Source organism: Microcaecilia unicolor, chromosome 8 (genome assembly GCF_901765095.1).
Source record: "Microcaecilia unicolor chromosome 8, aMicUni1.1, whole genome shotgun sequence".
NCBI classification, from domain to species: Eukaryota; Metazoa; Chordata; class Amphibia; order Gymnophiona; family Siphonopidae; genus Microcaecilia; species Microcaecilia unicolor.
In genome coordinates, this window is record NC_044038.1 from 68,894,470 (window position 1) to 68,921,031 (window position 26,562).

Below are 26,562 nucleotides of genomic sequence, written 5' to 3' on the forward strand. Positions count from 1 at the left end.
TGGGAGGATGGCAGAGAAAGAGGGAAAATGGAAGGATGGGGAGAGAAAGAGGGAAAACATATGGCAGGATGGGGAGAAAGAGGGAAAATGGAAGGATGGGGAGAGAGAGGGAAAACAGATGGGAGGATGGCAGAGAAAGAGGGAAAATGGAAGGATGGGGAGAGAAAGAGGGAAAACAGATGGCAGGATGGGGAGAAAGAGGGAAAATGGAAGGATGGGGAGAGAAAGAGGGAAACAGATGGGAGGATGGCAGAGAAAGAGGAAAAATGGAAGGATGGGGAGAGAAAGAGGGAAAACAGATGGCAGTATGGGGAGAAAGAGGGAAAATGGAAGGATGGGGAGAGAGAGGGAAAACAGATGGGAGGATGGCAGAGAAAGAGGGAAAACAGAAGGATAGGGAGAGAAAGAGGGAAAACAGATGGCAGGATGGGGAGGGAAAACAGATGGGAGGATGGCAGAGAAAGAGGGAAAACAGAAGGATAGGGAGAGAAAGAGGGAAAACAGATGGCAGGATGGGGAGAAAGGGAAAATGGAAAGATGGGGAGAGAAAGAGGGAAAACAGATGGGAGGATGGCAGAGAAAGAGGGAAAACAGAAGGATAGGGAGAGAAAGAGGGAAAACAGATGGCAGGATGGGGAGAAAGAGGGAAAATGGAAGGATGGGGAGAGAAAGAGGGAAAACAGATGGCAAGATGGGGAGAAAGAGGGAAAATGGAAGGATGGGGAGAGAAAGAGGGAAAATGGAAGGATGTGGAGAGAAAGGGAAAACAGATGGGAGGATGGCAGAGAAAGAGGGAAAGCGGAGGATGGGGAGAGAAAGAGGGAAAACAGATGGGAGGATGGCAGAGAAAGAGGGAAAATGGAAGGATGGGGAGAGAAAGAGGGAAAACAGATGGCAGGATGGGGAGAAAGAGGGAAAATGGAAGGATGGGGAGAGAAAGAGGGAAAATGGAAGGATGTGGAGAGAAAGAGGGAAAACAGATGGGAGGGTGGCAGAGAAAGAGGGAAAACAGAGGATGGGGAGAGAAAGAGGGAGGATGGCAGAGAAAGAGGGGAGATGGATGAAAGGATGCAGAGAAAAAGGGGAGAGTGGAAGGATGTGGAGAGAGAAGGGACACTGAACAGAAAAGGGTAGAGAGATAGACACTGGTTAGAAGGAGGGAGAGAGACATTAGATGGAAGGATCAGGAGAGAGGGTAGATGGGTGGAAGGATGGGGAGAGAAAGAGGGAAGACGCTGGATGGAAGGGTAGGGAGAAAGAGGTGACACTGGATGGAAGGATGCAGAAAGAAAGAGGGGAGACTACTGGAAGGATGGGGAGAGAGAGGGGAGACACTGGAAGGATGGGGAGAGAAAGAGGAGAGCTGCTGCATGGAAAGGGGGAGTAGTGAAAGATTGGAGAATAAAAGGAAGGGGCATGGGGAGAACAAGGGTGAGAAAAAGATGAAAAGCCATAAGTAGATGAAGGAAATTAAAGAATGGATAGTAAGAATGAATTAAATCTGGACACAGAGAGAGGCAGAAAAATATTGAAGAAAGCAAAGAAAAAGGAGAGAAAAATGACAAATGGCCAGGAAACCCTGGCAGAAGAGTCAAGCGAAAACGAAGGAAAGCAGAATCTAGAGACTGGGAGCAACACAATGAGAAAAAGTAAATGGCCATACAACAAAGGTAAAGAAAATAATTTTATTTTTAATTTAGGATAAAGTAATATGGTGTTAATAAAGTTTCAGAGACCAATACTTCCTTCCTTAGGTCAGGAGAGGATACCGTAACAGCATTATACTGACCTGAGGCAGGAGGTTTTGGCCTCTGAAAGCTCACTGAAAAGGGTGTTAAGGCTATTAAATAAATTGTCTGAAATGTGATGCACTGAAAAGCAGCACTTTACCCTGTGTGACAAATGCATCTGAGTGTGACTACATTTTGCTGGGGGGGGGGGGGGGGGGGTACAGAGAAAATTTTGTGCCCACCCACTTTGGGTTCAGGCCCACCCAAAATTGGCAGTCTGGCTACGCCACTGCCCCATCCAGTTGGGTTTTCAGAATATCCATAATGAATATGCATGAGACATATTTGCATAAGTAAGGGAAAGGATTTGATATACTGCCTTTCTGTGGTTACACTCAAAGTGATTTACATATTATATTTTGTACCTGGGGCAGGAGGGTTAAGTGACTTGCCCAGAGTCACAAGGAGCTGCAGTGGGAATCAAACCCAGTTCCCCTGGTTCTCAGGCCTCTACACTAATACCTTCCCTTCCTCCTGCACCCCATCCCTGACCCCTCCCTCCCGCTTGTCTGTCTTCCCTCTCTCTCTCTCTCTCTCTCTCTCTCTCTCTCTCTCTCTCTTCCCTCTGCTCCCCTCAAGTCTAGCTCCTTTACCCCTCTGCCTCCCTCCCAGCTAGTTTGGTATCGTTTCCCCCCCACCGCGCTTCCAAATTCTGTAGTGGGGATCATGGCAGTGACAGCCTAAAAGCTGCCGCAGCGGCTGGCAGGACCTTTCTTCTGCCACATCCCGCCTCTCTGATGAAATTTCCTATCAGTGGGATGCAGCAGAGGAAAGGCCCCACTGGCTGTCTCTGCTGCAATCCCTGCTGCAGTGTGAGGGGCTGGGGGAGAGATGCCGGACCCAGGCACTTTGGGGGTGGGTGGGATCAGGTGCATGTAGCTTCAGGTAGCTCGTACCATTGGGTGGCTCTGGGCATTTTGCGGGTCTCACATAAAGTGAAGATACTTACCTGTAGCAGGTTTTCTTTGAGGACAGAAGGCTGATTGTTCTCACTGATGGGTCGGCATCCATGGCGGCCCAGGAACAGAGGATGTTTTCCAGCAAAAATCAAAAAAGCTTTAAGACAGCTTCCGGAGCGCGAGGGACTCGCACTGCGCATGAGCGGTCATCTTCCCGCCCGCGTGCATCCGTTCCCATATCAGTTATATCAAAAAGCAAAAAAGAACAACAACTCCAAAGGGGAGGTGGGCAGGTTGGTGAGAACAATCAAGCCTGCTGTCCTCGGAGAATACCTGCTACAGGTAAGTATCTTTGCTTTCTCTGAGGACAAGCAGGCTGCTTGTTCTCACTGATGGGGTATCCCTAGCCCCCAGGCTCACTCAAAACAACAAAAGAAGGTCAATTGGGCCTTGCAACGGTAAGGACATAACAAAGATTGACCTACGAAGAAACATTTAACTGAGAGTGCAGCCTGGAACAGAATAAAAATGGGCCTAGGGGGGTGGAGTTGGATTCTAAACCCCGAACAGATTCTGCAGCACCGACTGCCCAAACAGACTGTCGCGTCGGGTATCCTGCTGGAGGCAGTAGTGAGATGTGAATGTATGGATTGATGACCACATCGCAGCCTTGCAAATCTCTTCTATAGTGGCTGACTTCAAGTGAGCCACCGACGCTGCCATGGCTCTAACACTATGAGCCGTGACATGACCCTCAAGAGTTAGCCCAGCTTGGGCATAAGTGAAAGAAATGCAATCTGCTAGCCAATTGGAAATGGTGCGTTTCCCGACAGCAACTCCCCTTCTGTTGGATCGAAAGAAACAAACATTTGGACGGGCTGTCTGAAGGGGCTTGTCCGCTCCACATAGAAGGCCAATGCTCTCTTGCAGTCCATTGTGTATAACTGACGTTCAGCAGGGTGAGCATGAGGATGGGGAAAAAATGTTGACAAGACAATTGACTGGTTCAGATGGAACTCCGACACCACCTTCAGCAAGAACTTAGGGTGCGTGCGGAGGACTACTCTGTTATGATGAAATTTAGTATAGGGAGCATGGGCTACCAAGGCTTGCAGCTCACTGATTCTACAAGCTGAAGTAACAGCCACCAAGAAAATGACCTTCCAGGTCAAGTACTTCAGATGGCAGGAATCCAGTGCTCAAAAGGAGGTTTCATCAGCTGGGTGAGAACGACGTTGAGATCCCATGACACTGGTGGAGGTTTGACAGGGGGCTTTGACAAAAGCAAACCTCTCATGAAGCGAACAGCTAAAGGCTGTCCAGAGATAGGCTGAACTTCCAAATGTTGATGGTAAGCACTAATCGCACTAAAATGAACTCTTACGGAGTTGGTCTTGAGACCAGACTCTGACAAGTGTAGAAGGTATTCAAGCAGGGTCTGTGTAGGACAAGAGCGAGGGTCTAGGGCCTTGCTGTCACACCAGACGGCAAACCTCCTCCATTTAAAAGAGTAACACCTCTTCGTGGAATCTTTCCTGGAAGCAAGCAAGACTCGGGAGACACCCTCTGAAAGACCCAAGGAGGCGAATTCTACGCTTTCAACATCCAGTCCGTGAGGGCCAGAGACTGGAGGTTGGGATGCAGAAGCGCCCCCTCGTTCTGAGTGATGAGGGTTGGAAAACACTCCAATCTCCATGGTTCTTCGAAGGACAACTCCAGAAGAAGAGGGAACCAGATCTGACGCGGCCAAAAGGGAGCAATCAGAATCATGGTTCCGCAATCTTGCTTGAGTTTCAGCAAAGTCTTCCCCACCAGAGGTATGGAAGGATATGCATACAGAAGGCCTTTCCCCCAATGCAGGAGAAAGGCATCTGACGCTAGTCTGTCGTGGGCCTGAAGCCTGGAACAGAACTGAGGGATCTTGTGATTGATCTGAGTGGCAAAAAGATCCACCGAGGGGGTGCCCCACTCCCGGAAGATCTTGCGTACAACGCCCATGTTGAGCGACCACTCGTGAGGTTGCATTATCCTGCTCAACCTGTCATCCAGACTGTTGACACCTGCCACATACGTGGCTTGGAGAAACATGCCGTGATGGCAAGCCCAAAGCCACATCTGAATGGCTTCCCGACACAGGGGACGAGATCCGGTGCCCCCCTGCTTGTTGATGTGATACATGGCAACCTGATTGTCTGTCTGAATTTGAATAATTTGATTGGACAGCCGATCCCTGAAAGCCTTTAGAGCGTTCCAGACCACTCGCAACTCCAAGAGATTGATCTGAAGACCTGATTCCCGGAGGGACCAAGCTCCTTGAGTGTGGAGCCCATCTACATGCGCTCCCCACCCCAGGAGAGATGCATCCGTGGTCAGCACTTTGAGAGGCTGAGGAATTTGGAAGGGACGTCCCAAGGTCAAATTGGATCGAATTGTCCACTGTTTGGGCCTGTTGGTGCTGGGTCTCAGAACCAAAAAACCCACCACTTCACCCATACAAATTCCCCAACTGATTTCTTAGTACCACCGGCTGGTAAGTACCAAAAACAACTATAAACAAGAGAAGCTTCTCACATTACCAAAGTTTTATTCTTACCCAAGAACATGAAAAATAAGAAATAATAGAAAGTTAGGAGTAGCACATAAGAAGCAGGGTAGTGAGGGAACATAACAAAAAGGGGGAGCCATGGAAATGGTTGCATATTCTTTAGTCGGTAGACTTAAGGAAGATTTTCATCGACCACCTTTGTCTTCCAGACCAGGCAGTTATATAGGCTGAAGTACAAAGAACTGGTTCTCAGGAACACATCATATGTCATGCAGGATATGTCATTTGTTTCTTACAATTGCCCAAAAGGCACGTAAAAAAATATATACTGTATATATATTGCATTTCCTTAAAAAGTACATCCTCAGTGTCTTGTCTTTTGTTGGTGAGCCCTTATGCCCCGCACGGCCCGAAGGACCTCAGAGGACAGCCATGCAACCCCGACTCTTCACCCGTGGCGGCCGCCGTTCACCAAGGGTTGAGCCCCCAGCTGCAGGCGGCCAGCAGGACTGCTGGAACCACGGGGTTGTCGGACTGACCTGGCTAGCAATCAACAAGCACAGTCTTTGGACAGCGGCTAGCAAGGGCAGCTAGCAATCCTGTAGATAATATCAGCACAGTCTTTGGATAGTGGCTAGCAAGGGCGGCTAGCAATCCTGTAGATAATATCAGCACAGTCTTTGGATAACGGCTAGCAAGGGCGGCTAGCAATCCTGTAGATAATATCAGCACAGTCTTTGGATAGCGGCTACGGAAACAGAACCGGAAGCGAAGTGTCAGCTTAGCTTCCTTCTTTAAATATCCAGCCCTAATAGCCGCCCCGCCCTCGTGGAAGAGGACCACCAATCCGGCCCCGGGAGTCGGCAGCGCCCCCTGGATTGGCGCTGCCCGGCCTCCCAGGTGGAGCCACTGTCTCGGCCCTCCAATCCGGGGCCTGGTGGGCGGAGCTCTGGCTCGGGAGCGAGGAAGACCCCCGTGCCCGCATACCAGCGCCGCCATCTTGAGTGGCGCGAACCTCGCCTCCACACCCGGCGATAGCGGGGCCGGTGGTCGCCGTCGTCGACCGCCGGTCTTGGGCCAACCCGCCATTCCTGCCACAGCGCCCACCCCCACTCTGGAGCCCCTGGAACGCCACCCCGCGGAGGCCGCTGACTCCCGCCCCCCAGGGCGGGAGAGCAAGTAGGAGCGCGGCGGGACGCAACAGTATCCCCCCCGGATGCCCCCTTTCTCCCGGGACCCGGTTTGAGAGGAAAACGCACATGGAAGGTTCTTACCAAGTCCGGAGCATGAACGTTGGTAGCTGGTTCCCAAGAGTTGTCTTCGGAACCGAAATGCTTCCAAGATAGCAGGTAGTACAGCCTTCCCCGTCGCCTCTTGGAGTCCAGAATGTCCTCAACCTCATACTCCGGATCGGGGTCCACCTCAGGAACGACTGTCTCTTGATTCTGTAGATGCCACTTGGACCCCCGGAAACTTTTCAACAGTGACACATGGAAGGCGTTATGCACTCGTAAAGTCCTCGGGAGCCACAACCGGTAAGTCACTGCTCCAATCCGAGATTGGAGTGTAAACGGCCCAATGTACCGTGGCCCTAGTCTCCGAGAGGGGACCCGCAGTCTTAGGTATTTCGTACTTAGCCACACCTTTTGCCCTGGCTGTAGCATCGGTGCACGGCGTCGGTGGCGATCCGCGAAGGCCTTATACTTGGTGGCCACTCGTTGTAGTTGTACTCGGGCTATCTCCCAGACCTTCTGCAGATTGGCTAAGGTTTGAGAAACCATGGGTGTAGCCGTGCTCGCCGGAAAAGGTGCTGGAAGCCGTGGATGTTGTCCATACACCAAGAAGAAAGGAGAGTGCCCAGAGGCCGAATGGTCACTGTGGTTGTAGGCAAACTCAGCCCATGGAAGCAGGGATGCCCAGTTATCTTGACGCTTATTGACAAAAGCCCGCAAGAACCCTTTCAATGTTTGGTTAATCCGCTCGACCATCCCGTTGGTCTGGGGATGGTAGGCTGACGAGAAGTGGGTCGCAACCCCCAGAGCCGCACACAAGGCTCTCCAGAATTGTGAGGTAAATTGGGGTCCACGATCACTGATGATTCTGGTGGGCAGCCCATGAAGCCGGAAAATGTGTTGGATGAACTGTTGGGCTAAGGATGCCGCCGATGGAAGCCCCGGCAGGGGAACGAAATGGGCCATCCGGGAGAAACGGTCAACCACGACCCAGATCACGGTGTGTCCCTGGGAGCTGGGCAGATCGGTAATAAAGTCCATCGACAACTCCCTCCAGGGAGCTGTCGGCACAGGCAGCGGTTGCAGGTCTCCCACGGGATGCCCGATTACTGACTTCGTCCGGGCGCAGACAGGGCAAGTCGTGACAAACTGAAGGATATCTCGCCTCATCTGACGCCACCGGTAATGTCGAGAAATTAAGCGGAGGGTCTTTTGGTACCCAAAATGTCCGGCCCATACAGAGGAATGTCCCCACTGCATGACATTTCTCCGATCGGAGGGCGGTACCAGTTCTTTCGACGGAACGACCCCCCCCCCCCCCCCCCCCCATGGCAGCACTGAGACAGTTAGGGTCCAACAGGGGATGAATTTCCTCCGTCTCCTCCGGAACCTCAAATGCTCTGGAGAGGGAGTCCGCAGGGGTATTCTGGGCGGCAGCCCGAAAAACCAGTTGAAAGTGAAATCTGGCAAAAAATAACGACCAACGGGCCTGTCGAGGGTTCAGGCGCTTGGCCTCTTGGAGATACAACAGATTCTTGTGGTCAGTGATCACCGTAAACCGGTGCTCGGCTCCCTCCAACAAATGTCTCCACTCTTGCAAGGCCAATTTCAATGCCAAGAGTTCTTTATCCCCCACCGTATAATTACGTTCCGCTGGGGAGAATTTATGAGAGAAGAAGGAGCAAGGTTGGCGCCGGCCTTTGGTATTGACTTGGGAGAGGACCGCCCCTGCGCCCAAGGCGGACGCGTCCACTTCCACTTCCCAGGGCGGGAGAGCAAGTAGGAGCGCGGCGGGACGCGACACTCAGCACATCCTCAATAAAAGCAATCTTTACTTCAAAGGATTCAGGACTCCCCTGCAATTCTCCCATCCTGTCCTGACCACAGAATATTGTCTCTCTCTGCTCTGCCAGGTACCCCGCCCCCTGACACATGGAAATTAGTTCTGCCCCCTAAAAGTATCCAGAGGCTTTTAAACACACTCATGTAAACAGTGAATGGCATAACTCATTGTCTTTCAATTACCTGGCCAGAGGAAGGTAGGGAGGGGTGGGATACTTGCTTGACACCTGGCCTGCTTGCTTAATATCATTGTAAACTACAGAAAAAAAAAAAAGAAGTCTCCACTTCTCATGATCTGTAGATTTAATTCTTAGATATTAGATATTTAGCAGCACGGTCTAGGCCTTTCATAAGTATGCCTCCACCAACACCACCACTGAAGGGAATTGTGAAAGTCGGTGGACAGCTGGATCACATTCTGTAGATTCCCTGCAGCTTGATACCACTGGGAAGCTAGGGTCCATTGAGCTGATCTCATGTGAAGACGGGCCATGGGAGTCACATGAACTGTGGAAGCCATATGGCCTAGAAGTCTCAACATCTGCCAAGCTGTGATCTGTTGAGACGCTCTGGCCAAGGAGACAAAAGACAGAAGATTGTCTGCCCTCGCCTCGGGGAGATAGGCATGAGCCATCTGGGAGTCTAGCAGAGCCCCTATAAATTCTAGCTTTTGAACTTGAAGAAGATGGGACTTAGGGTAATTTATCACAAACCCAAGTAGCTCCAGCAGTTCATCTGCATGGACTGTAGAGCTCCTGCCTCCGAGGTGTTCTTCACCAGCCAATCGTTGAGATAGGGGAACACATGCACTCCCAGTCTGCGTAGCGATGCTGCAACCACCGCTAGACATTTTGTAAACACCCTGGGCACAGACGCCAGACCAAAGGGCAGCATACAATACTGAAAATGCTGTGTTCCCAGACGGAATCGAAGATACTTCCTGTGAGCGGGAAGTATCGGGATGTGTGTATAAGCATCCTTTAAGTTCAGAGAGCATTGCCAATCGTTCTTCTGAATCATGGGAAGAAGGGTGCCCAGGGAAAGCATCCTGAACTTTTCTCGGGCCAGGAATTTGTTCAGGGCCCTTAGGTCTAGGATGGGACGCATCCCCCCTGTTTTCTTTTGCACAAGAAAGTGCCTGGAATAGAATCTCAGCCCTTCGTGCCCGGGTGGGAATGGGCTCGACCGCATTGGCGCTGAGAAGGGCAGAGAGTTCCTCAGCAAGTACCTGCCTGTGCTGGAAGCTGAAGGACTGAGCTCCCGGTGGGCAATTTGGAGGTCTGGAGGTCAAATTGAGGGAGTACCCTAACTGGACTATTTGAAGAACCCACTGGTCGGAGATTATGAGAGGCCACCTTTGGTGAAAAAATTTTAACCTCCCCACGACCGGTAGATCGTCCGGCACAGGTACTTTTATGGTGGCTATGCTCAACTAGAGCCAGTCAAAAGCCCATCCCTTGCTTTTGCTGGGGAGCTGCAGGGGTCTGTCTGGGCGCACGCTGTTGACGCGAACGAGCGCGCTGGGGCTGAGCCTGAGAAGGCTGTCGGGAAGATGGATTGTACCTACGCTTATTGTAAGCATAGGGAGCAGTCCCCCTTCCCGGAAAAACCATCTACCTGTTGAGGTAGATGCTGAAAGCGCCCGGTGGGAAAGCATGTTGAGGGCGGTTTCCCGCTGGTGGAGCTGCTTTACTACCTGCTCGACTTTCTCGGCAAGGAACATCTGCAAGCCGCTGCTGGGTTCAACTATCCAGGTCAGAGGCACGCAGCCATGAGAGTCTGCGCATCACTATACCTTGAGCAGCGGATCTGGATGCAACATCAAAAGTGTCGTAAGCACCCTTGGACAGGAATTTACGACACACCTTCAGCTGCCTGACCACCTCCTGAAAAGCCTGGCGTGCTCCGGAGGGAGCTTGTCCACCAAGTCCGCCAGTTGCTTAACATTATTCCACATGTGTATGCTCGGGTAGAGCTGGTATGATTGGATCTTGGACACGAGCATAGAGGACTGATAGACCTTCCTCCCAAAAGAGTCCAGAGTCCTAGACTCTCGCCCCGGGGTGCCGAGGCAAAATCCCTAGTATTCCTGGCTCTCTTGAGAGCAGAATCCACAACCATAGAGTTGTGAGGTAACTGGGACCTCATCAACTCAGGTTCTCCGTGAATCCGATATTGGGACTCAGCTTTTTTGGGAATGGTGGGATTACTGAGTGGTTTTGTTCAGTTCCTAAGCAATGTCTCTTTAAGGACATTATGCAAAGGGGCAGTGGACGACTCCTTAGGTGGTGAAGGATAGTCAAGGACCTTGAGCATCTCAGTCCTGGGCTCATCCTCAGTTACCACCGGGAAGGGAATGCCCACAGACATTTCCCGGACAAATGACGAGAAGGTGAGACTCTCCGGTGGAGAAAGCTTCTGCTCAGGTGGAGTAGGATCAGAAGGAAGACCACAAGACTCCTCGGAAGAGAAATACCTGGGGTCTTCCCCTTCATCTCACTAGGCATCCTCCTCGGTATCGGACAAGAGTTCTCTAACTGCAGTCCGAAACCGGGCCCGTCTCGATGCCGAGGAACGCCGTCCTCTATGGCGATGCTGGGAAATCGACTCACATGCCGGTGGCGATGAAGCTCCCTCCAGCGACATCGACGGGGAGTTGATCTGGGTAGCAGCCGAGGCTGATGCCACAAGCGGTACCGGCGTCGGGGACCGCACCACAGGCACAGAGCCAGCTGCCACTTCCATTGACGGTACCGAGGGCGCAAGCACCCCCGGTACCGAGACAGACTGACGCAGCAGCCCTTCCAGGAGACCTGGAAGAAGGGCTCGGATGCGCTCGTCTAGAGCCGCTGTCGAGGAAGGCTGTGGGGCCGGTGCAGAAGTCGGCGTCAGAATCTGTGGAGGCCTGGGAGGCAGTACCGGACTGTCCGAAGATCTACGCACCGACACCTCGTATAGAGGGTGAGCACTCCTCCCAGTTTTGACGCTTCTCGGGTGCCGAATCCTTCGACGCCCCAGAGCTCCCGGTACCGTGTCTCGAAGGAGACCAATGACGATGCTTCTTCGCCTTCTCTTGAAGCACGTCACCTACACTCCTCGGTACCGACGAGGAGGACGTGGAATCCACACGCCTCCTCGGGGTCGGGTCCGACAGCAGTCAGTCCTGATGGGCCTGCACAGCAGGAGCCCTCGAGAAAGGTGGAGACCCACTCGACGGCTCACTACTCCCAGCTAGTGGTGAAGTCCGGACAGCCATTACCTGCACTCCCGATGTCGATGCCATCCCCGGTGCCGATATGGACGCCGCCAACCTCGGTACCGACATTGACACCGAGGAATCAGTCAGCGTCCGAAAAGACAGTCCCGAAGAGCTCTTCTCGACGCCTGTGTCCGCTTTTTCAAGCTCAGACACAACTTACAGGCATCTGGGCGATGATCGTCCCAAGGCACTGGATGCACCATGTGTGCGGGTCAGTGCCCGAGATCAACCGCTGGCACCGAGCACACTTCTTGAAGCTGCTGGGAGGCTTCGATGACATGAGCGGAAAAATCGCGGCGGCGGCGAAATCAAAAGGCTTGATTATGCCAACAGAGGGGCACAAAAATGAGAACCGTGTATGTGTGGCCTAAGAAGGCCGCAACAAAATTGAAAGAAAACTTTAAAAGGGGGAATATATATATATATATATATTTTTTTTTTAACTGGAAAAAAGAAAAAGACAAAAAGGCGATGTAAAACAAAAAGAAAGCACAAATAAGAGCCTGAGGGAGAGAGATCAACGCACAGCCACTCTCCTCTGCAGAAAAAGAAAAACTGAGGCGGGAAACGGACTCGCGCGGCTGGGAAGATGGCCGCGCATGCGCGGTGCGAGTCCCTCGCGCTCCGGAAGCTGTCTTAAAACTTTTTTGATTTTTGCTGGAAAAAATCCTCCGTTCCTGGACCGCCGTGGATGCTGACCCATCAGTGAGAACAAGCAGCCTGCTTGTCCTCAGAGAATGGTAGCTATGCCCCTATATTTGATATATCAGACTAATGAAGGGCCCCGAGCAAGATACTGGAAAGGACCTCCCAGAGCAGGGGTTCTGCCTCAGAAGATGATATAGGAATAGCTATAAATGGGGTCCCCGAGCATTGCAGTTTGCTTGGGTGGAATTGTATACCTGCTCTTAAAGAGTGCTGTAAGTGTGAATTAGCTATCCACATGGACATGATGCATGTTAATAATTATCTTTGCCCCCTGATCCAATATTTATATTAATACACAGCTCATGTAAGGGTTTTCACCTTCACAAATGTTTTAGGTACATGGCACAACAACTAGCCTGTAACTGAGGATCCATGCATATGTCTGAGTATGCAAGCATGAGATTGCACATCTATGACTGGAAGAACAGAAAGCCAGGCAAGCAAAAATGAGGAGCCCAGGTCCCAGCACCTGAAGAACTAAGGATTTCACCCTCCCCTACTGACCTCTTCCCTGTGGGCAGAACATATGCCCATATCGATTATAGCAGCAAGAAACGTAGAAAAGAAAAATGAAGGCAGATGAAGACCATATGGCCTATCCAGTCTGCCCAGCCATACCATGGTGTGGCTTTTGGCTCATGTTCTCTTTCAAGCCTTACCTCCCATTCATAAGCCAGCAGGGTCCTGACTGATAAGTTTCAATCCAAAGGGGACAGGTACAGGAGAGCAAGAAGAGGAAGGGGAAATGTGCCACTATTCCACACTGAGAGCCCCATTTTTTATGGAAAGAACTCTGAATTGAGACATGCAGGTTGAATCATGTTCCCAGTGATATTTTAGTAAAGGATCTTCCAAAATTACCTTTTGCAAACTAGCTATAAGGCTATGCAGGAGTGCACGAGTATATGCCAACATGTGCAGCCATTTTACAAACATACACACTGAAAAAAAATGAAGAGCATAATCCCAGCAGTTTCCATGAGAAGATGTCTGCCTTTTTACCTGTGGAAGTGGCACCATTTCCACATGGAGCTGCCTCATTTTACAAACCTACACGTCACCAATTTAAGCAGTGAGGCCACAATGTTAACTTGATTTCATTTTGGAGGTAGAAATAAACATCAGGGGATTAAGAAGAATGACTCCCTTAATCCTTTGTATAAAGCCCTGGCTGAAACGAGCACTTTTAAAATGTATACGTGCCTTTGAGCTGGTGTAGAACCCGACATGCAGATTTTACCTCATACATGTTGCATTTCCTTTTTAAAGTGGGGGACTACATGTGTAGATTTTAGCCCTGCCCAAACCACACCTCCTTGAAATCTCTGTATGGTGTGGATCTCTACATGTCAATAGTGGCTCTCTAAAATACTACTACTACTTATTTCTATAGCGCTACTGGACGTACGCAGCGCTTTACACTTGAACATGGAGATACAGTCCCTGCTCGACAGAGCTTACAATCTAATTAGGACAGACAGGACAGGTAAGGGATAAGGGTTAGGACAGACAGGACATATAAGGGATAAAAGACAGTTGAAGTGAGAATGATAAGGTGAGGGTTCTGAACGGAGGAATGGGGGTTAGGAGTTAAAAGCAGCATCAAAAAGGTGGGTTTTTAGCTTAGATTTGAAGATGGCCAGAGATGAGGCTTGACGTACCGGCTCAGGAAGTATATTCCAGGCATATGGTGCTTATTAATGCCAATAATAGATGGTTAGCACCCAGTTATTGACACTAATTGGCTCATTAGCCAATTTACTTGCGTGTGCACCTCAGGATAGTGCACAATTTTGCATGCATAAATTTGTGTGCCATTTACAGAATCCAGTCCTATGCATAAAAGTACATATAGGGCTTTATTCTGTATTTACATGAGAATATGTAAATGGTGCTTTTTATACATGGATGTGCTTCTAAAATAATGGCCTAATTGTGCACTTTCGAAGTTTGGTACATCTGGTGCACAATTTGAGTTTTGAATATATTTTTGAAATTGTATTAACTTCAGGTTTTACCACATCCTTTATCTGCAGTCGTCTGTGGTTTGGATTGTGGTTGATGTCCTTGTGGTGTTTCTATGCTAATCTACATCCATAGATATGGCTCATATCTCTTAAGATGGCCTATAGAAACTTGGTTGCCCCTTGCCGAGTCCATGGTTTTTATTTTGTCTTTAAACCACAAAGCTACTCCTCTGCCTTCTTGTTTTTCCTTCCCTCACTCCCTTTGTTTTACCTCTTCTGTCCTTCCCTGCCTAGTCCTGCTTATCCATGAATCATTATTCACTTTTTGCGACCACATCAGTATCCTCTATTTGTTTGTATGTATTTAGTAACTTCTACCCACTTACCTACAAAGTACTTCAAATGTTGTGCAGCATCATGATGTCTAAAATCATGATGATCATTGTGGCAAATGTAAAACATAAAACAGCACATAGAAAGAAACCTACAAGGTAAATTCTTGAATCTATTTTTTTTTCTTCATTATAAGAGCCTATAAATGGCTTCCAGGACACTGGGTTTATTGGAAAGGCATGTGTAGAAATGCTCCTCATGTATTTGCTAGTTGATGTTTTTTTATTGTTTTCTGTTTCTTCTTCAGAATAGCACTGGCACCCCTATGGGACTGGATCATATCAAAACTTCTTTTACCCATATTAAACTGATTTTGGGGGATGATTTATTCTTGTATGTGCTGTTTGACCCTAGCATATCTCATAGCACCATTTTCTGGGACCCCACATCATAAAAACTCCTAATTCCTCCTTAGTCATTTTGTCCTTGACATGCTTGTTCCTTGTGTGCCTGTGCCCTGAACTGCCCAATGTACTTTAGTCTCCAGTCTTGCTCCCTACTTCCCTTCCCTGCAGACAGTATTGTGCCCTTGACCTGACACAAGCCTCAGAACCCCAACTGTATGTCCCATCATAGTTCTAGCCCTTGTACTTGTGTTTTGTTTTTTGCCTTCTTCCCATAAACTTGATCTTTGAACCTCATGTAGAGACCCCAGTCTCATCCTGTTTCCTTCTATATCCTCCACTGACTTCAGTTCTGGACCTTTCATTAACCCTCACTCTCATTCCCTACAGGCTTGTGCCCTGGACCCCATGCTTGATGACTCTGTGATGTTTGCTAAGCGGCTACGGGCCCTGGGGCAACCAGTGACACTGCAGGTTGTAGAAGACCTGCCCCATGGCTTCCTCAGTCTCTCGCAGCTGTCCCGTGAGACCAAGGAAGCGACTGCAGTCTGTATTGAATGTATCCGCCAAGTCTTCTTGGCAGATCCCCCACCTCCCGTGGTCCGAAAGCACCGTCGGCTGGAGAGGATGCCAGCATTACCATATGAAGGGAAGACACCTGTGGCTGAGCGCGAGATTGGGGCATAAAAAGCTGCGAAATGCTGTCGCTGTACTGTAGGAGGAGGGTGCAGCCATTCTCATACGATCTGACACCTTGAAGTAAGAAGCCTTACAACCCCTTCTCACCAATAAAGTCCATTAAAAGAAAAAGCACAAACCTGTTCCAGACTGATGAGGAAGAGACACTCCCAGGCTAGGAGAGAGGACAGTTGAACAGCATACACTTCTGCTTCCTGTGATGTTGGAAGTGGAGCAGGTGGTCCATCCTGCCCCTAAACCTCTCCTGCCTACTTCTACTGCACTTTCTTCTACTTAAAGATAGGAAGATGGCGCTGGGGAAGGATTTCTGGGAAAGAAAGGGGAAACTGTGTATTTGTGTTTTCTGCTCTGGGAAGTACCTAGGCCTTTCCATAGCTGTTGGTAAGAATAATAATAGGAGGGGAGGAAAGTATGATTTCATGCTGCCTTTCCCAGTTTATGACAATGGACAAAAAGCCCACATTTGTCTGAGGGGAAGAGGGATGGGTCCAAAACCAAAAGAGAGTTTCAGAATAGAGAGCTAATTTCATGCAAGATTTCTTCTATCAGCTATTCTTCGTTACTAAAGCTGTGGGGTCTGAGAGAGCTTTGGTGACTCCCCCTTTTACATCAGGAAATATGTTGCAGATCACACACACCCTATGCAGCCCTTTTGATTCTAAACCTAAGTGTCTAAAAGAACAAAGAATTGCACTTTGTTCATTTCCATACTGTTTGCACATATACCAAACTCCCCAGCGTCGGCTAGAAAAGGATATGTGGTCAAGAATATGGACCCACTGATCTCAAAGAACAAATGTCTGATATCTTAATATCAGCGAATGTGGAGCAGAAGGGCCTGGTCAAGCTCTGGGCCAATCCAGTGACTATGGTGCTGCCCTACCCTAGCCACTTCCATTTTGTTCTGATGTATAGAAGCTGTTGCACAAATGCAGATGCTCATATTTAAATATATATATATTAGAATGCACTCCCGAGTGCCACTCTTCCCATTCCACCAAAATGAGGTCCCAGAGCAATGACATTTCAGAAGGGATGGGTGATGAGCAAGGAACACTGAGAGGAACTCTCAGGGACTGAGCAGCACAATGGGATTGGGACTTTCCTACTACACTCCTGCTTTTAGTTCTTGTTACAGTTGTTGCACTGGCTGGTCTCTTTACAGCGAGGGTGACTTTCCAAGGGACCTCATATGAGCTAACTCAGGAAGGAATGGTCCTGATGCTTGGACTATATCTCTTGACTGTGCACCTAAGTGGGGGGGATGGGAGGTCAACAGTGACTATTAACTCCTGGTTCATTAACTGCTACACTGTGAACTACCCTCTTTCAGAAAAAAATAAAACCCAAGAGACTGTGGTTTTCTAAAGCAATGGACCAAACCTCCCATCCCCTGTCCCCCTTAGGATCTCTTTGCACAATTGTTCTGTGAGCTCTGGAAAAATATGTAAATAAATAACCTATTTAATCTATCATTTACAATCCTCCATTCTTGCCCTCTGTTGGCAGTGGCTGTGGTGAGATTCTTTAATAGGCTTATACTAGGAGTTGGGACAGACTTTGGATGAGCTTTTCTTGTAACTAACCACTAGAGAGCACCATCGTTTATCCAATTGGGTAGTGATCAAGTGAAGTCACTTCTGATCTCTGTGTGTAGTGTATCCTCGTAAAAAAACGTGTGCTCTTGAACATCTATTGCAATTAGGTTCTAGGGCACAACCATTTAAAATCTTTCCAATATATTTTTTTTAAATCTGGGGTGTATCATAAAAAATGCGTTGAACTAGCCCCTGGTTTTACCCATGCAATTAGGACATGTAATTCTTGTCTGTCTTAGAGACAGTTTGGAAATAAGGACAACGATAAGGATTGAAGTGGAGGAGTAGTGTAATGGTTAGAGTGGTGGGCTGAGAATAAGGGAAGCCATCACTTAATTCTCCATTGCCTCAAGTACAAACTTAGATTATAAGTTCTCCAGGGACAAGAAGATACCTGCTGGACAAATCAAACTCAGATATACATATAAAGTATTACATACCATGTAAATGAGTTTATCTTGTTGGGCAGACTGGATGGACCGTTCAGGTCTTTATCTGTCGTCATTTACTATGTTACACCTAAATATAACTCACCTTGAGCTACAACCAAAAAACGTGTGACCTAAATCCAAAATCCTTAAATTTGAATAAAAAGTTTGTAGATAATACATCTGTGACAAGCTTTTGAGAGTTATCCTCGCTTTATTGGATCAGTGACGAAAGAATGCAGTTAAACTGAGTTTAAATAGTAGAGACTCATTAGGTCTTACGCTGTCTGCATATATCCTTGTACTCTAGTGAAGAGGGGGTAATGGGTAGACAGTTGCAAGGCCTTATATCTGATGATGGGTGAGAAAGAAATGTCTGTATTGAGTCATAAGAACATAAGAGTTGCCATACTGAGACAGACTAAAGATACATTAAGCCTAGTGTACTGTTTCCAACTGTGACCAATCCAGGTCACAAGTACCTGGCAAGATTCCAGAACTGTAAAACTTATTTTATGCTGCTTATCCTAGAAATAAGCAGTGGATTTTCTCAAGTCCATCTTAATAATGGTTTAATAATTTCAGGGGAAATTATCCAAACCTTTTTAAAACCCTGCTTAGCTAACTGCTTTTACCACATTCTCTGGCAATAAATTGAGTTTAATTACACATTGAGTGAAGAATTGCTTTCTCCGATTTGTGTTCATTTCAAAGTATTTGATCATTCTAATTTCAAATGTTTTCTGTTATGTACTCCTGAAGTTTCCATTATAGTAAGGGCTATAAAGACATTCAAAATGAAGAAGCATTAATATAAGCTTGTTATAAATGTAATGAGGCAATGCAAAAAATGTAAATGGGGTGCTACATCAGTGAAACAAGCCAAAAATTAAAAGGACCCATCAGTCCTCATAGACATACCATAAACTATTGCAGAAAATACCAGAATGACAGCTTAGTAGATGTAGCAGCTTAGTAGAAAGCTTTTGGCACAGTTGCTCATGAGAGCCTCCTAAGAAAATTTTCATGGGATAGGAGGCAGTGTCCTTCTGTGGAATAGGAATTGTTTATTGGACAGAGAACAGAGGGTAGGATTAAAGGGCCAGTTTTCTCAGTGGAGAAGGGTGAAGTGCCACAGGGATTTGTACCGGTATCGGTGCTATTTAACATATTTATAAATGATTGGAAAACAGAATGATGAATAAGGTGATTAAATATGCAGATGACACAAAATTATTCAAAGTTGTCAAAAAACATTTCGACTGTGAAAAATTGCAGGAAGACCGTAGGAAACTGGAAGACTGGGCATCCAAATGGCAGGTGAAATTTAATGTGGACAAATGCAAAGTGATGTACATTGAGGAGAATAATCTGAATCATAGTTACCTGATGCTAGGGTCCACCTTAGGAGTCAGCACTCAAAAAAAGATCTAGGTGTCGTAGAGACAATAAGCTGAAATCTTCTGCCCACTGTGCAGTGGCAGCCAAAAACGCAAACAGGATGCTAGGAATTATTTGGAAAGGGATGCAAAATAAGATCAAGAATATTATAATGCCTCTGTATCACTCCATGGTGCAACCTGCCCTTGAGTATGTTGTTCAATTCTGGTCGCCGTATCTCAAAAAAGATATAGCAGAATTAGAAAAGGTTCAAAGAAGAGTGACCAAAATGATAAACGGGATGGAACTGCTCTCATGAGGAAAGGCTAAAGAGGTTAGGGCTCTTCAGCTTGGAAAAGAGACGGCTATTGGGGGGGGGGGGGGGGGGGGGATATGATTGAGGTCTATAAAATCCTGTGTAGTTTAGAATGGGTAGAAGTGAATTGATTTTTCACTCTCATAAAGAACAAAGACCAGGGGACACTCAATGAAATTATATGAAAATGCTTTTAAAACAAATAGGAGGATATATTTTTTCACTCAAAAGAATAGTTAAGCTCTGAAACTTGCTGCTGGAGGATGTGGTAACAGTGGTTAGCACATCTGGGTTTTAAAATGGTTTGGACAAGTTCCTGGAGGAAAAGTCCATAGTCTGTTATTGAGATGGACTTGGGAGAAGCCACTTCTTTCCTCAGAATTGGTAGCATGGAATGTTGCTACTAATTGGGTTTCTGCCAGGTACTTGTGATCTGGATTGGCCACACTTGGAAGCAGGATACTGGGCTAGATGGACCATTTCTCTGACCCAGTATGGCTATTCTTATGTTCTCAAGAAAGCTCACTCCTTTCATGACTTTCAAAAGCTTGTCGCATATATATATATATATATATATATATATATATATATATATATATATAATTTAGTCCAGTTAAAAAGGTCTCGCCTGCTGTCAGGGCCAGCCTAACCAAAAGGCAAACTAGTAAGTAACCTTGGATGATAAAGAGCAGCAGCCAAGGCCCTGACAAGCACATAAAGAGTGGCCTAGTGGTCAAAGTACCTGTCTTGACAACCAGAGGTACCCTGTTCAAACCACACTGCTGCTGCTTGTGATCTTGGGCAAGTCACTTAACTCCATTGTGTCAGATACAAACTTAGATTGTGAGCCCTGCAGAGACAAGGAAAACACCCAGTGTATCTGAGTGTAACTTACTTGAGCTACCACTGAAAAAGGTGTGAGCAAATTCTAAATCAATAGTGCTTTCTTCCACCTGCAGGGAGGGTGGGCAGCCTTCAAATAAGGCCAGTTTTCAAGACATTTAACTTATATATTTATCTCTGAAACAAAGCTTAGTATTTACAGTAGGCTATCCAATTAGGCGCTTTTATGTGATTGCTCTTTAGTGGGTACTGTTGCAGTAATCATGATTGTTATCTTTAATTATAATCTCTGTGGCAAGCCTAAAGACCTGAAAGGTAATAGAGGGAGGGGAGATATAGAAGGATGAAAGTTCATCCAATGTGCTTAATACCCTTGTACTGGCCCTGCCTACAGCTTGTTTGTTGACCCTTATTTCCATATAGTAAAGTGAGCCAACCTGGCAACCATAATTCACTGTTAAAGAAAACACAAATACAACTCCACAAATACATTGGGTGTAAAAACAGAACTAAGTCACCCAGGAGTGAAAATCATGGACAGGACCTGAGAAGGAATGGATATAGGAAGAAAATAATACCCTATCCTGCTAAGCTAAACAGTCTGCAGTCTCTGAGCACATTGCCATAGGTTGCCAATTGCCATATCACTCCAGTTTACTGAAAACAGTAACACAGTAGCTGATTGGATCGGCAGCTGGTCATTTTCTGCAATCTGCCCAGTTTCTGTCTGCACTACTAAAAACATCCTAGCTGCCAACCAATACTTGTCCAGGTCTCAATCCTTAATCTGGACAAGTTTTGTCTTCCTGTTTTGTGCAGCACCATCTGAAGTAGATATTCACACAAATCCTCTTATTTAATTGTTCTTAATTTTTATATTGTGCAACCTCTTTTTTCAGGTTCTGTGCAGATATAAGAAGCTTGAGCATTGCCAAGCAAATAAAACAGTCATAAATCAAACACTTGTTAACTAAAATGAAGAAAAAAAATTGTAAAGTATATATATTTCATAAATGAGTAGTTATAGGATAAACCTTATGAAGTTTAAAAGCTTTCTGAATAAGAAAGATTTTAGAACCTATCTAAAAGTAGTATAAGATCAAATGTCCCTAATTGAAAATGGAAGAGAGTTCCAAACTGAGTCTGCCTGGAAGATAATGAGGAGAAAAAGAACCTTTTAAACCTAAACTTCGTTAACCCTGGGAAACTAATCAATAATTTATTCACATCATGTACTACTCTCTTCCTACGTTTGACCACAGTGCATTCTAATAATTTATAGTAGTGTGGCTGTGGCCCAAACAGTGGGAATCCCAGGTTACATGCCTAGTCACCTATGTTTCCCTTATAGGCAACAGAATCAGTTGGAAAGAGTAAAAATGCAGGGTTATGCATTTGGGCTGCAAAAACTCGAGGGAGCAGTATGTTGTGGGTGGTGAGGTACTTCTGTGCATGAAAGAAGGGTGGATTTGGGGATGATCATAGCTGATCATTTTAAGTGGTCAAGTAGATAACAAAGGTAATGGGTAAAGCCAAAAAGATGCTTGAATGTATAAGAAGATGAAGGGACAGAAAGAAAAGGGAGGTGATAATGCCTTTGTATAAACCTCTGGTAAGAATTCATTTAGAGTACTGTATATAAGTCTAGAGACCACACCTTCAAAAAGATATAAACAGAATGTCAGCTACTAAAATGCTCGGTGGTCTAAGATCTCAATATGTATTCTTTAGGGGGGGGGGAAGCAGGAGAAGGAAGGTACACTACAGACATTTAAATACCCCTGAAGCTAAATGCACAGAAGGCGGGCCCCTTTCAACTGAAAGGAAGCTCAGAAGCAAAGGGGAAAGGATGATAGATATGTTGAATGGCCTCCTAGTGAAAGATGGTGAAGACAAAGATGTCCTGAAAGAAAGCATAGATGATTTCTAAGGAAGAGGAAAGGATAGTATATGGTATGGATGGGCAGACTGGATAGGCCATAAGGTCTCTGTCATCATTTGCTGTTTCTATGGAATGGGCTAGGCTACTGAGGCCATTTTGTCCACTACAGCATCAGCAACTAGGAGGCAGGGCCACAGATGGGATTGTATGGCCTCTCTGGCCAGGCAGGTGTTCCATTGCCCCTGGTTTCCACAATGACTTCTTGCTGTTACTGTATTTGCAGTTGAACAGATGCACTCAGCTGTGACCTATATTCAACTCCTAAATAAGTAAAACTATTTTCTGATGTTCTGGTTGTATTCTTGACTCTACTGCTTTCATGCTTTTAATTTCACCATACTCTCCTCGAGAATTATTACTGATCCAGCCCTGGTTTAGTCCTACTGCACTCATGGATTTGCAGCTCTTACAAAGATTTCCCTTAAAAAATCAGAACTATAGTGGCCAAATCAGTATGTCTGATTCAGCTGCGATGAGGTGATGACCATTGCTAGACTCACTGGGGCTGTGAAAGGCAAAAAGAACTGGAATGAGGGCATGGGTTGGGAAACAAAAGGATGGTAAATTAAGGAAATGCTCATAGCTGCCAGTTGGGACGTTTTAGGTCAATCCTGGATTTTAAACAACCCTCTGATGCATTATGGAACCAGCATCACTGATGTTAATGGGTAAAATCAAGGACTAGAAAACCAGGACCGGCCTAAAATGTCCCTACTGGTACTGGGTACGTTGGCAGCTATGAGTACTGGGATAACCTACACAGAGCAACACAGCTCTAAATAGCAATAGCATGATAGCATCAGACTTCCAAGGAAGCTGGGGTGCCTTGCATGGAGGGGTCATCCTTAAAACATAAACATCAATAAGCATGGAAATGCAAGGTTCTTTAAAATTATTATTATTATTACAAGAGCTACACTAACCATGATACCTGTGGGGATTAGTACAGAGCTTGATAACCACAGAGAAGGGGGCCTGTTTGCTGAGTAATTCTGACAAAACCAAATTTAAGTCAACATATATTTTTTTATGTGGGCCCAAGATTAGTCTGAAGGGAGGCTGTTTGGTCAATTCTTGTTTTGAACTTAAAACCCCAAAGCAATGTCGGATTTATAGTGCCTGGTTCTACCCATTGAAATCCATTCTACACAGCTACATGTCCCATAATGATAAGCTTATCAGAGAGCCAGGGTTGGTCTAAAATCTCCTCCTTGAAATTGGGTAACTTGGTAGCTCTGTAACCACTGCTGTCTTTATTCTTATACCACTTTTGAATATTGTCACATACCATGGCAGGAATGAACTGCACATGTAAACTAGATATGATGGATACAATCTCAGTCTCTCAAATTTACTGCTAGTACCCAGCTTCAAAAAAGGTTTTTTTGTGGGGGGGGGGCGCTAGCGAGCACCAAGCAAAATGTCCATGTGAGAGCACAGCTCTGCTTCTCAAAGAATATATTCCTTCGTCATATGTAGGATCCTGCTAATTTGGAAGAAACTGCATTATGGCTTCTTCATAACAAAATGATATGCATTCACTACCTCAACCTCATATGCAAGGCTTTAAAAAATCTAAACAAGATCCTCCGTCACCGTGTAAACAAAAGGTGGAAGCTCTTGAGGAGGCCTCTTTACAATTGCTACTACAGGAACTTTTACAAGTGAAAGAACTGATTAAAGAAAATGGAGAAGCACTCTCTAAATTAAAAGAAGAATTAGTGAACTACAACATACTCAGCATGAGAAATGCATCACATGCTCAGAAGAGTGCTTAAATGCACAGGAATCTCAATTACAAATGCTTCCCAGACTAACTAAAAGAACTGGACAAAGATTCAGGAAGATTTAAACAACCGGTCCATGCGAAATATTAAAATTCTGGGCTTACCAGAGAAATATGAAGACCAGGACATTTTTCAGTTTCTATATTCCTGGATCCCGAAGATTCTACTGACTTCCTTCACATCACCTTTAGAAATTGAGAGGGCACATTGGATGCCATCTTTCATCATTCAAGGTTCATCTAAACCTCGTCCAATAGTTATTAAACTATTGAGATACCAACATGCTCACCAAATTCCACAGATTTCCAGGGCAAGAGCACCAATGAAATATGAAGGAAATTCAATTCTTATTGTTGCTGATTTACATAAAAATAGTGGATCGAACGAAAAAATTTCTGGCGCTTCGCCCCAACTGAAAAAAATTGGTGCCTGATATGGCTTGTTCTTTCCTGCGACTATGAAGATAACTGTTAGTAATGTAACTAAATCTTTTGAAGACCCAGGTGCGCTTACAGAATATTTGGAACAACAAGGTTTTTCACCCATGGAGGACTCGTCGACGTCAAGCAGTGTTTCTCAAACTTGATCTTACTTGGATTCTAGTTCATATATTTTTTCTTCACAGATAAGTGATCATATTTGATAGAAGCTGACATGCCATCATGTATTTCTGACTACACTGTATTCTAAATCCATAGGCTCATATTTTGCCTGTATAACTCATTTTTTTCGGGATTCTACAGGGATATAAATGGTGAATTATTGCCTACATCTAAGATCTCTAGTTTTACTTTGAGAGGCATCTTTGCCTCTCTGTGGCCTGCTGTTTGTCCTTGTGTTGGCACACACACAGTTTAATGTTGTTGCTATGTTTGCTGCTGTGTCAACACAATAATAATGGGTGATTTCAATTACCGCGATATTGACTGGGTAAATGTAACATCGGGGCACGCTAGGGAGGTAAAATTCCTTGATGAAATCAAGGACAGCTTTATGGAGCAGCTGGTACAGGAGCCGACGAGAGAAGGAAAAATTCTAGACCTAGTCCTTAGTGGAGCGCATGATCTGGTGCAGGAGGTAATGGTGCTGGGGCCGCTTGATAACAGTGATCATAATATGATCGGATTTGATATTAGCTTTGAAGTAAGTATACATAGGAAATCAAATACGTTAGCGTTTAACTTTAAAAAAGGAGACTATGATAAAATGAGAAATACAGTGAAAAAAAAACTTAGAGGAGCGACTGTGAGGGTCAAAAATTTACATCAAGCATGGATGCTGTTCAAAAACACCATCCTGGAAGCCCAGGCCAAATATATTCTGCGTATTAAAAAAGGAGGATGGAAGACCAAACGACAGCCGGCTTGGTTAAAAAGTGAGGTGAAGGAAACTATAAGAGCTAAAAGAAAATCCTTCAGAAAATGGAAGAAGGAACCGACTGAAAACAATAAAAAAACAGCATAAGGAATGCCAAGGCAAATGCGAAGCGCTGATAAGGAAGGCTAAGAGGGGCTTCGAAAAAAAGATTGCATTGGAGGCAAAAACATACAGTAAAAATTTTTTAGGTATATTACAAGCAGGAAGCCGGCAAAAGAATCGGACAGCTAGATGACCGAGGAATACAAGGGGTGATCAGGGAAGACAAACCCATAGCATAGAGATTAAATTAATTCTTTGCTTCGGTCTTCACTGAGGAAGATTTGGGTGGGATACCGGTGCCGGAAATGGTATTCGAAACTGAGTTGGAGAAACTTAATGAATTCTCTGTAAACCTGGACGACATAATGGGGCAGTTCTACAAACTGAAGAGTAGCAAATCTCCTGGACCGGATGGTATTCATCCCAGAGTACTGATAGAACTGAAAAATGAGCTTGCAGAGCTACTGTTAGAAATATGTAATTTATCCTTAAAATCAAGCGTGGTACCGGAAGATTGGAGGGTGGCCAATGTAACACCGATTTTTTTAAAAAGGTTCCAGAGGAGATCCGGAAAATCATAGACCGATGAGTCTGACGTCGGTGCCGGGCAAAATGGTAATTTTAAGAACAAAATTACAGAGCATATTCAAAAGCATGGATTAATGAGACAAAGTCAGCATGGATTTTAGTGAAGGGAAATCTTGCCTCACCAATCTACTATATTTCTTTGAAGGGGTGAACAAACGTGGATAAAGGTGAGCCAGTTGATATTGTGTATCTGGATTTTCAGAAGGCGTTTGACAAAGTACCTCATGAAAGACTCCAGAGGAAAATTGGACAGTCATGAGATAGGAGTTAGTGTTCTATTGTGGATTAAAAACTGGTTAAAAGATAGAAAACAGAGAGTAGGGTTAAATGGTCAGTATTCTCAATGGAGAAGGGTAGTTAGTGGGGTTCCCCAGGGGTCTGTGCTAGGACCACTGCGTTTTAACATATTTATAAATGACCTAGAGATGGGAGTAACTAGTGAGGTAATTAAATTTGCTGATGACACAAAGTTATTCAAAGTTGTTAAATGGCGGGAGAATTGTGAAAAATTACAAGAGGACCTTACGAGACTGGGCGTCTAAATGGCAGATGACGTTTAATGTGAGCAACTGCAAAGTGATGC

At 45.9% G+C, this 26,562-nt stretch overlaps 1 protein-coding gene across 4 annotated transcripts in view; it reads left to right on the top strand.

The window, feature by feature from the left end:
- Positions 1–17,739, top strand: part of LIPE (lipase E, hormone sensitive type) — a 74,580-nt gene extending 56,841 nt beyond the window's left edge. For all 4 annotated transcript variants that reach the window (XM_030212693.1, XM_030212694.1, XM_030212695.1 and 1 more), the window contains exon 10: positions 15,370–17,739. In XM_030212693.1, the coding sequence (XP_030068553.1) occupies positions 15,370–15,666 (297 nt within the window). In that variant the 3' untranslated portion in view covers positions 15,667–17,739. The remainder of the gene's footprint in view (positions 1–15,369) is intronic.
- The last annotated feature ends 8,823 nt before the right edge of the window (positions 17,740–26,562 follow it).